General features: G+C 50.0%; 1 protein-coding gene across 2 annotated transcripts in view; it reads right to left on the bottom strand.

Moving 5' to 3' along the window:
* Positions 1-8304: 8304 nt before the first annotated feature.
* Positions 8305-11099, bottom strand: part of LOC144736011 (acyl carrier protein, mitochondrial-like) — an 8822-nt gene continuing 6027 nt past the window's right edge. Inside the window, exons 3-5 of one of the 2 annotated variants that reach the window (XR_013588713.1) lie at positions 10122-10209; positions 9026-9164; positions 8305-8385 (exon numbers count right to left, since the gene is read on the bottom strand). Coding sequence is in view for 1 of the 2 variants with exons in the window: in XM_078618642.1 (XP_078474768.1) it covers positions 9079-9164; positions 10122-10209 (174 nt within the window). In the remaining variant the exon portion in view is untranslated. Of the gene's footprint in view, positions 9165-10121; positions 10210-11099 lie in introns of both variants that reach the window. The other variant, XM_078618642.1, reaches the window with a different exon arrangement.

The raw sequence follows: 11099 nt of genomic DNA on the forward strand, positions 1-11099 counted from the left end.
TGCGCGCGCGTGTGCGTGTGGGGAGCGGTGGCGCAGCGGTTAGCGCCACGTTGCGCTACGAACCGGTACTGGGCCTCCCCTTGGTCGACTCAGCCTCAAATGAGTACCCTGGGTGCGGTGCGTAGTGAACATCGCCACTGGGGAGACAAAGGCGGTCGGGCGTGGTTGCTGCCACTGTGCCTGCCTTCACTGGCGCTGCTGCTCGCTACTAACAGCACTTGCCCCCTCAGTCTGTGGGGCCGTCCATAAATGACGTCACGCGATTTTGGACGATTTTTGACCGCCCCCCCTTCGTCACACGGCGTCACAAAAAGTCAAAAATCGCGTGACGTCATTTATGGACGGCCCCAAGCCCCCCCCCCCCCACATTGAGTTATGTAGTCGATCTTTTTCAGAAGCGACCACCTGGATATCAGAACATGATAACTCAACGAGGTTGGCGGCTTATCGTCATCATCATCACCACGTGGAAATGTTTCGCAGAAGCCAAAGAACTCGTCGTGATGTCGATTCTAAACGTGGAGTGGAAAATAAACTTGGGAGGACCCGGAGATGAAAATCCACGCGACCACGGGCAGAGAGAGAGACACGCAAACTCCAAATATACAGCAGCAGCAGGCGTCAGGGTCAGGATCGAACCCACGACCTCCTGTGTACCAGGCGAGGGAGTTAACATCTCCTAGCCACCGTGATGATGATGAGAGAGAGAGAGAGACACGCAAACTCCAAATATGCAGCAGCAGGCGTCAGGATCACAATCAGCTGTATTGTGATTGTGGCCATGCACCTTAAACTATGGACCACGTCGTTAACCCATAGAGACACACACAGAGATAAACTCAAATTTAAATTAAACTATCTTAATTTTATCAGGTGTAAGGCCCCCACTGAGCTAAATATTTATTTTTCAGAAGCGACCACCTGGTTATCACAAATGATAGTTCAACAAAGTGGCTTCATCATCATCATGATCTTTCGTGTGGACATTTATAGCAGCAACCGAAGAACTCTTTAAGTGCATGATGTTGATTCTAAATACGGAGGGGGGGAAACCCGGAGGACCCGGAGAAAAATAATCCACGCGGCCACGGCGAGAGAGAGACACGCAAACTCCAAATATACAGCAGGCGTCAGGGTCGGGATGGAACCCACGAACGCCTGTATACCAGGCGAGGTAGTTAACATCTCCTAGCCACCGTGATGATGATGAGAGAGACACGCAGACTCCAAATATACAGCAGCAGGCGTCGGGGTCGGGATCGAACCCACGACCTCCTGTAGAGCAGGCGAGGTAGTTAACATCTCATAGCCACCGTCAAGGGTTGTGTTTCACAACGCAACTTTTGCCAACGTCTCTCTAGCGCCCTCTGCCTCGTGGCATCTCTCTCGCCACGTGACGCTGCTCACGCCTCGTCACGTGACGCATGCCGCAGTGCTCGCTGGGAGCTGGCCGCGTTTGCCCAATGGGAGGGCGCTGCACGTGGAGCCCCGGGACAATTTGAAATCTCGACGGGAAGGAAAAACGACGAGAAATGTTTTAACGATGAAATTAAAATAGCGGCCACTGTGTTTATTTTGATTGCAAGTTGCGAATTCATGTTCTCATTGGTAAATAATTCATATTTGTTTGTTTTTTTACTACGTATTCTTTATTTGGCTAAACTGCTGCCCTGAGAATTAAACTAATTCAGTTGAACACATTTGTAGGCTCCATTGGAACCTCATTTGCCAGTAAAACATATGATAATTGTTTTTTTACCCTTCTATCTGGGAAAAAAACTGACACCTTTTTTACAAGGAGTCATGTTTACATAGACCACAATACCTGCAGTCATAATGCGTGCGCCTTTTGGCGTCATCTGGTCCAACCCATGTGAGACTAGGCTCTAAGGAAAGCTGTCTCGGGTGTGGACCAATCAACTTCAAGGACAGTGCATACATTATCAGAGTTATGTTTTTTTTTGCTTTACGACTGCAGGTATTGTGGTCTATGCAAACATGACTCCTTGTAAAAAAGGTGTCAGTTTTGTTTCCAGATAGAAGGGTAAAAAAACAATGATCACATTTGTAGGCTTTCGCGACCAATATTATCCATGATAGACTTTTGTTTTTGGGTTCGAGCGCGTAAATATAAATGCGTCATTAAATCCGCCACCACCCGGCTGCACGACCGATGAGCGAGGGGTTGTCACGTGAACAAAATTACCGGCGAAACGTCACGGTTACTCGAATTGTAAATGTTGTCGTTGATTTACTCTCCTACACACAACTAGTTAGTGCTGAACTAGTATACTACACTATACACTACACTATACACTACCCTACTATACACTACCCTACTATACACTACACTACACACTACACTATAATTGTAAATGTTGTAGTGATTTACTCTCCTACACACAAGTTAGTGCTGAACTAGTATACTACACTATACACTGCACTACACCATATACTACACTATAATTGTAAATGTTGTAGTGGGTTTACTGTCCTAAACACAACCAGTTAGTACTGAACTAGTATACTACACTACACTATACACTACAATTATAAATGTTGTAGTGAATTTACTTTCCTACACAACCAGTTAGTGCTGAACTCGTATACTACACTATACACTACACTATACACTACAATTATAAATGTTGTAGTGGGTTTAATCTCCAACACATAACTGGTGTGAAATATTTTTAAGTGGTAAACCCTCAACTAATTGGTTGTGTGGTGGCGGGGTTAACGACACGCGTTTATATTTACGCGATCCAACACCCCCATAAAAAACCTCGATTATGGATGATGAAACTAATTATTTGGCGATGCTGCTGCATTGGCAGTGGTGCACATTCATTGACAAGCGTGGTATAAAATATATATATAATCGGCAATGGAAAATGTTGACGCGTGCCATGAAGGGCCTATTGCCCGAAACGTCGAATTATATATATTTTTACTTTAAAGGCCATGGCCTTGACTGTCAAAGCATCGTTTCAACAGATGATACGACCTTTAAAGCCATTCCACGTGTTTAGAGTACATGCTGTACATCATTGGCACCTCATTTGCCAGTAAAAAATATGATAATTGGTTTTTTACCCTTTTATCTGGCAACGAGGAGTCATGTACAACATGTTCAGAATCGACAGCAGTAAAGTTGGACTTACGAACAAAATCGACTTACGAACAAAATCGACTTACGGACGGACCTCTGGAACCCAACTCGTTCGTATGTAGAGGAGTCTCTGTGTAGTGGAGTCTCTGTGTAGATGAGTCTCTGTGTAGAGGAGTCTCTGTGTAGTGGAGTCTCTGTGTAGAGGAGTCTCTGTGTAGAGGAGTCTCTGTGTAGAGGAGTCTCTGTGTAGAGGAGTCTCTGTGTAGAGGAGTCTCTGTGTAGAGGAGTCTCTGTGTAGGAGTCTCTGTGTAGAGGAGTCTCTGTGTAGAGGAGTCTCTGTGTAGAGGAGTCTCTGTGTAGAGGAGTCTCTGTGTAGAGGAGTCTCTGTGTAGTGGAGTCTCTGTGTAGAGGAGTCTCTGTGTAGAGGAGTCTCTGTGTAGAGGAGTCTCTGTGTAGTGGAGTCTCTGTGTAGAGGATTCTCTGTGTAGAGGTGTCTCTGTGTAGAGTATCTGTGTAGAGGAGTCTCTGTGTAGAAGAGTCTCTGTGTAGTGGAGTCTCTGTGTAGAGGATTCTCTGTGTAGAGGAGTCTCTGTGTAGAGGATTCTCTGTGTAGAGGAGGAGTCTCTGTGTAGAGGAGGAGTCTCTGTGTAGAGGAGTCTCTGTGTAGAGGAGTCTCTGTGTAGAGGATTCTCTGTGTAGAGGAGTCTCTGTGTAGTGGAGTCTCTGTGTAGAGGAGTCTCTGTGTAGAGGATTCTCTGTGTAGGAGTCTCTGTGTAGAGGAGGAGTCTCTGTGTAGAGGAGTCTCTGTGTAGAGGAGTCTCTGTGTAGTGGAGTCTCTGTGTAGAGGAGTCTCTGTGTAGAAGAGTCTCTGTGTAGTGGAGTCTCTGTGTAGAGGATTCTCTGTGTAGAAGAGTCTCTGTGTAGAGGAGTCTCTGTGTAGTGGAGTCTCTGTGTAGAGGAGTCTCTGTGTAGAGGAGTCTCTGTGAAGAGGAGTCTCTGTGTAGTGGAGTCTCTGTGTAGAGGATTCTCTGTGTAGAAGAGTCTCTGTGTAGAGGAGTCTCTGTGTAGAGAAGTCTCTGTGTAGAGGAGTCTCTGTGTAGAGGAGTCTCTGTGTAGAGGAGTCTCTGTGTAGAGGAGTCTCTGTGTAGTGGAGTCTCTGTGTAGAGGAGTCTCTGTGTAGAGGAGTCTCTGTGTAGAGGAGTCTCTGTGTAGTGGAGTCTCTGTGTAGAGGAGTCTCTGTGTAGAGGAGTCTCTGTGTAGAGAAGTCTCTGTGTAGGAGTCTCTGTGTAGTGGAGTCTCTGTGTAGAGGAGTCTCTGTGTAGAGGAGTCTCTGTGTAGAGAAGTCTCTGTGTAGAGGAGTCTCTGTGTAGAGAAGTCTCTGTGTAGAGGAGTCTCTGTGTAGAGGAGTCTCTGTGTAGAGGAGTCTCTGTGTAGTGGAGTCTCTGTGTAGTGGAGTCTCTGTGTAGAGGAGTCTCTGTGTAGAGAAGTCTCTGTGTAGGAGTCTCTGTGTAGTGGAGTCTCTGTGTAGAGGAGTCTCTGTGTAGAGGAGTCTCTGTGTAGTGGAGTCTCTGTGTAGTGGAGTCTCTGTGTAGAGGAGTCTCTGTGTAGAGAAGTCTCTGTGTAGGAGTCTCTGTGTAGTGGAGTCTCTGTGTAGAGGAGTCTCTGTGTAGAGGAGTCTCTGTGTGTAGAGGAGTCTCTGTGTAGAGGAGTCTCTGTGTAGAGGAGTCTCTGTGTAGAGAAGTCTCTGTGTAGGAGTCTCTGTGTAGTGGAGTCTCTGTGTAGAGGATTCTCTGTGTAGTGGAGTCTCTGTGTAGAGGAGTCTCTGTGTAGAGGAGTCTCTGTGTAGAGGAGTCTCTGTGAAGAGGAGTCTCTGTGTAGATGAGTCTCTGTGTAGAGAAGTCTCTGTGTAGTGGAGTCTCTGTGTAGAGGAGTCTCTGTGTAGAGGAGTCTCTGTGTAGTGGAGTCTCTGTGTAGAGGAGTCTCTGTGTAGAGGAGTCTCTGTGTAGTGGAGTCTCTGTGTAGAGGAGTCTCTGTGTAGAAGAGTCTCTGTGTAGAGGAGTCTCTGTGTAGAGGAGTCTCTGTGTAGAGGAGTCTCTGTGTAGAGGAGTCTCTGTGTAGAGGAGTCTCTGTGTAGAGGATTCTCTGTGTAGAGGATTCTCTGTGTAGAGGAATCTCTGTGTAGAGGAGTCTCTGTGTAGAGGAGTCTCTGTGTAGAGGAGTCTCTGTGTAGTGGAGTCTCTGTGTAGAGGAGTCTCTGTGTAGAGGAGTCTCTGTGTAGAGGATTCTCTGTGTAGAGGAGTCTCTGTGTAGAGGAGTCTCTGTGTAGTGGAGTCTCTGTGTAGAGGAGTCTCTGTGTAGAGAAGTCTCTGTGTAGTGGAGTCTCTGTGTAGAGGAGTCTCTGTGTAGAGGAGTCTCTGTGTAGAGGATTCTCTGTGTAGAGGAATCTCTGTGTAGAGGAGTCTCTGTGTAGAGGAGTCTCTGTGTAGAGGATTCTCTGTGTAGAGGATTCTCTGTGTAGAGGATTCTCTGTGTAGAGGAGTCTCTGTGTAGAGGATTCTCTGTGTAGAGGAGTCTCTGTGTAGAGGAGTCTCTGTGTAGAGGAGTCTCTGTGTAGAGGAGTCTCTGTGTAGAGGAGTCTCTGTGTAGAGGAGTCTCTGTGTAGAGGATTCTCTGTGTAGAGGAATCTCTGTGTAGAGGATTCTCTGTGTAGAGGATTCTCTGTGTAGAGGAGTCTCTGTGTAGAGGAGTCTCTGTGTAGAGGAGTCTCTGTGTAGAGGATTCTCTGTGTAGAGGAGTCTCTGTGTAGAGGAATCTCTGTGTAGAGGATTCTCTGTGTAGAGGAGTCTCTGTGTAGAGGATTCTCTGTGTAGAGGAGTCTCTGTGTAGAGGAGTCTCTGTGTAGAGGAGTCTCTGTGTAGAAGAGTCTCTGTGTAGAGGAGTCTCTGTGTAGAGGAGTCTCTGTGTAGTGAAGTCTCTGTGTAGAGGAGTCTCTGTGTAGAGGAGTCTCTGTGTAGGAGTCTCTGTGTAGAGGATTCTCTGTGTAGAGGAGTCTCTGTGTAGAGGAGTCTCTGTGTAGAGGAGTCTCTGTGTAGTGGAGTCTCTGTGTAGAGGATTCTCTGTGTAGAGGAGTCTCTGTGTAGAGGAGTCTCTGTGTAGAGGATTCTCTGTGTAGAGGAGTCTCTGTGTAGAGGAGTCTCTGTGTAGTGGAGTCTCTGTGTAGAGGATTCTCTGTGTAGAGGAGTCTCTGTGTAGAGGAGTCTCTGTGTAGAGGATTCTCTGTGTAGAGGAGTCTCTGTGTAGAGGAGGAGTCTCTGTGTAGAAGAGTCTCTGTGTAGAGGAGTCTCTGTGTAGAGGAGTCTCTGTGTAGAGGAGTCTCTGTGTAGAGGAGTCTCTGTGTAGAGGAGTCTCTGTGTAGAGGAGGAGTCTCTGTGTAGAGGAGTCTCTGTGTAGAGGAGTCTCTGTGTAGAGGAGTCTCTGTGTAGAGGAGTCTCTGTGTAGAGGAGGAGTCTCTGTGTAGAGGAGTCTCTGTGTAGAGGAGTCTCTGTGTAGAGGAGTCTCTGTGTGTCGGCTCGACTTTTGTTGCGCCACCGAGCGACGTCAACTCTCCTTCGGCAGAGCGGGGGGGTAACTGCGCTGCCCTCTGCTGTGCGCCACGCGACCGAAACGTCGGACAAGCGACGCTCAATGTCGCATCGCACGGCTCTTTCAGGACACGTCTGCGAACGTCGCCAGGAGGCACACGGGGGAGGCTCACGCGAGGCAAAGTCAACATCTACGAAGCCACTGAGGCTTTACCGGCGGGGGGCGCCAGAGGTCGCAAACGGGTTTTGATTCCTTACCCGTACCCGGCCGCACCAGGGTCGCAAACGGGTACCCGTACCCGGCCGTACCCGTATCCTACCCGTACCCGGCCGGGTATCTGGTAGGGTACAGGTACCTGATTGCGACCTCTGGGATGAAGCCATGTTGCAGGTGCGGGTGGGTTGATTCTAGGAACTTGAATTGTGAAAAGAGACAAGACGTTGGGAAATGAGTGACAAACGGTGACTCACCAGTGACTCACGGCCTACCCGTACCCGGCCGCACCAGGGTCGCTAACGAGTACCCGTACCCGTACCGGCCGGGTACGGGTAGCTGGGTATCGGGTAGGGTCCGGGTATCGGGTAGGGTACGGGTATCGGGTAGGGTCCGGGTATCGGGTAGGGTCCGGGTATCGGGTAGGGTACGGGTATCGGGTAGGGTCCGGGTATCGGGTAGGGTACGGGTATCGGGTAGGGTCCGGGTATCGGGTAGGGTACGGGTATCGGGTAGGGTCCGGGTATCGGGTAGGGTACGGGTATCGGGTAGAGTACCGGTATCGGGTAGGGTCCGGGTATCGGGTAGGGTACGGGTATCGGGTAGGGTACGGGTATCGGGTACCCGGTTGCGACCTCTGGGGGGCACCTGCCGGATTGGAACGGCCGGAACCTCGGTGGTGACAAGCGGGACAGACACGCCACGTGCGCCGGGGGCCACGTCCGACCCCGCCGGCGAGCGACACGATCGTTCGGTATCCCGCGGCCGTCTGGAACGCTCTTCCTGCCGATAGGAGGACACCGGGAGCTGTGCGCACTTTTGAATCATCTGGATTGGGGGGTGGGTGGGTGGGTGGGGTGGAAATCGACTCTTTTTGTGTCGAGTTTGTAGCTTTTTCCACGGCACCTTCCGATCAGCGCGGTTTGGTTACGTGCGGCGCGAAAGAGATTCAACCGTGAGCTGTTGCAGCAAAGGGACTTCACAAATTTCGATTTAAAGCTTTCGTGACTGCAGGGATTCATCTTCTTGGTTCTTTCGGTAAAGTCACGTAGAAGGGAAATAATAAAATAATAAAAATAAAACGTAATAAAATACAATTCTCACGACGTTTCGGCCACAACGCAAGCAGCCGTCCTCAGGTGAAGAACAGGGCTGCCGGAAAGACAGCGTCCGAATGAGCACCACCAAGCTTGGCCGCGTATATTTAAGCTGGGTTAGAGGAGATCGCCTTGACAAAGGAGTTTACATATCAACAGAGGAATTCAGCATATTTATGGGACTTGTGATAACAAAACAGGGGGACAAAGACGAATAAAAAAACATTCAAACAACGGGTGACCTCCGGATCGTCTGCGCGCCGCGTGCGGGTTAACAACGGATAACCGCGACTCGCTGCGTTTCTTTCGCGTTCAGATTTTATTGTTTAAATAGTGAAAGGTGCGTCTTGTTCAGTGTCGAAGCTAACGACGATTTTCACCCTGAAAAAAAAAAAACACACGCACGCACACACACACACGACCACGTGACTTTACCGAAAGAACCAAAGAGTATGGATCCCTGCGGTCACGAAAACTTCAAATCAAGATTGAATGCATCATAGATTGTCATCAGAGCCACGCGATTGTGTTTGCGTGTTCACCGCAAGGACTTGTGTCTGGTTCATGCAGTAACTTGAATCCTTGAAAAAAAGGCACCTTATTTGGTGTTTGAAACTCTTAACACGAATCCCGTTTTATTGCCGTAGAGCGTAAAACACATTATCATCTTCTTGGTTCTTTCGGTAAAGTCACGTAGAATGGAAATAATAAAATATTTAAAATAAAACATAATAAAATAATTCTCAATTATTTTATTATGTTTTATTTTTATTATTTTATTATTTCCATTCTACGTGACTTTACCGAAAGAACCAAGAAGATGAATCCCTGCAGTCACGAAAGCTTTAAATCGACACACTCTCATGTTTTCCCCACTTTGACAGCGGCAAAATCAACGCGTCGCTTGTAAGCTTCCACGCGGCACGACAAGCTGAAGACGATCAGAACGTTAAAGAGCATCGGGGCCCGTGTCGGCTGGCCGGCTTGTCGCCGTGTCGCCGTGCCCTTGCGAGACGCACACCTCAAGCCGCGCCGGTGATGCCGCCACCCCCCCCCCCGCCGCTCTCCGGCGTGCTACTCGCTGAGCTTCTTGCTGACGTAGGCGATGACGTCCTTAGCCGTGAGCAGCTTCTCTGCATCCGAGTCGGGGATTTCAAAACCTGGGACGGCAAAAGGCAACAGGGATGTCGGTCGGCATGGCGGTCTCACAAGACACACCAGTCACGCTAGATATTACAGTCTCACAAGACACAACAGGCATTACAGGCACGCTAGATACTACAGGCACACCAGACATGCCAGTCACTCCAGGCACCCCAATCACCCCAGACACATCACACGCACCAGTCACACCTCTCACAGGTCAACTCGCCATTAAACCAAGGGTGGCACAGTCCGGTTTTTTACAAAAATTTTCTTTTTACATTAAACCCGATCATCTGAGATTGGGAGAAATCCGGTTTAATTGTCTTTTTATATTAAACCCGATCATCTGAGATTGGGAGAAATCCGGTTTAATTGTCTTTTTATATTAAACCCGATCATCTGAGATTGGGAGAAATCCGGTTTAATTGTCTTTTTATATTAAACCCAATCATCTGAGATTGGGAGAAATCCGGTTTAATTGGTTCTAATTGCAGAACCGCACTTCTCAGCGATGGGCTTCATCCATTCCAAGCTCAGGAACTCACTGGCGGTGCCCACGATTGTGAAGGAGAAACTCGTGTTCATCACGACCAACCTGCCCGCCGCATTCTACGACTACCCCGTGCCCGACGGCCCCCCCGAGTACGATGATAGCAGCACCGACGACGAAGCAGCCTAAGCCTTGGATCAGAGTTTCGTATTCATCAAACCAGGTTTCAGTTCCCCTAAATCGGGTTTAATTGTATTAAAGAAAAAACCCGATGCCTGCCGCTGGAAAAATCAGGTTTTTTCCACCCGTGCATTAAACGAGCACCTGGCGTAGCAGTGCGTACAAAACGTCGCCACTGGGGAGACAAAGGCGGCCGTGCGTGGTGCTCACTAACAGCACTTGCCCCGACAGTCCGTGCGAGGCTACACGGGGCTTCTTTGCCTTTGTGTGCGAGTGTCTGCGTCTCTCCGTAATCTCTCACCAAACTCATCCTCGATGCCCATGATGAGCTCCACTTGATCCAAGCTGTCAAGGCCCAGGTCTTTCAGGAAGTGAGACTCCAGCGTTAGCTGCGAAGACAAAGCATCGCCCGCGTGGCCTTCAACAGACCGTAGCGTGGGGAGGCAAATGTTGTGGGCGAGTAGCGGCACCTACGAAGGCCGGCACGGCACACGAGGGGGGGGTGGGTGGCCAGCACGACGCCCGGCCCGATGTTCACACACTCGCTTGAGGCCGAGTCGACCTAGGGGAGGCGCAGCACCGGTTCAGACGATCGTCACCGCTGTTGGCCGCGAGCGGGAGCCGAACTCGGGTCGCCGGGTTCGTAGCGCGGCGCGCTCGTCGCTGCGCCACCGCTCCCCGCACACAGGAACAGTCACACGTGCGTGTGCGTGCGTGTGCGTGTGCGCGTGCGTGTGTGCGTGTGCGCGTGCGTGCGTGTGTGCGTGCGTGTGCGTGCGTGCGTGCGTGTGCGTGTGTGCGTGCGTGCGTGCGTGTGTGCGCGCGTGCGTGTGTGCGTGTGTGCGTGTGTGTAACCGTGAGTGTGTAACTGTGTGAGCGACAGTGCATGTGTACGTGACTAGGGGCTCGCACTTTCCCCAACATAGTCTGTTCAAGGCCACATTTGTGGTCTTTGTGCGTTGCGTAGCACAGGTGTGTACGAGTGTGAGTGTACACATGTAGAGGAGTAGAGGAGAGTAGTGGCGTCGTGTGCGCTGTCCAGTGCGATGACGTCACGGGACGTGGGGTCACGCGCGCTGGGCAGTGCACGTGACGTCACGTCTCCTAGGGTACTTAAGGGGGACCCCGTGATGTAAGCGGGGTCACCGTGGGAACGGGTAGAGTAAGCAGGGTGAAGACGGAACCAGGGGTAGAGAGAGGGGATCGAGTGGTGAGTCTGGGGAGAAGCCGGTGGTAGCCGTAGAGGTGCTTCTCTCTCCGCTCGGTGGAGTCGGCAGAG

This window comes from Lampetra planeri, chromosome 58 (genome assembly GCF_965212315.1).
Source record: "Lampetra planeri chromosome 58, kcLamPlan1.2.h2, whole genome shotgun sequence".
NCBI lineage: Eukaryota > Metazoa > Chordata > Hyperoartia > Petromyzontiformes > Petromyzontidae > Lampetra > Lampetra planeri.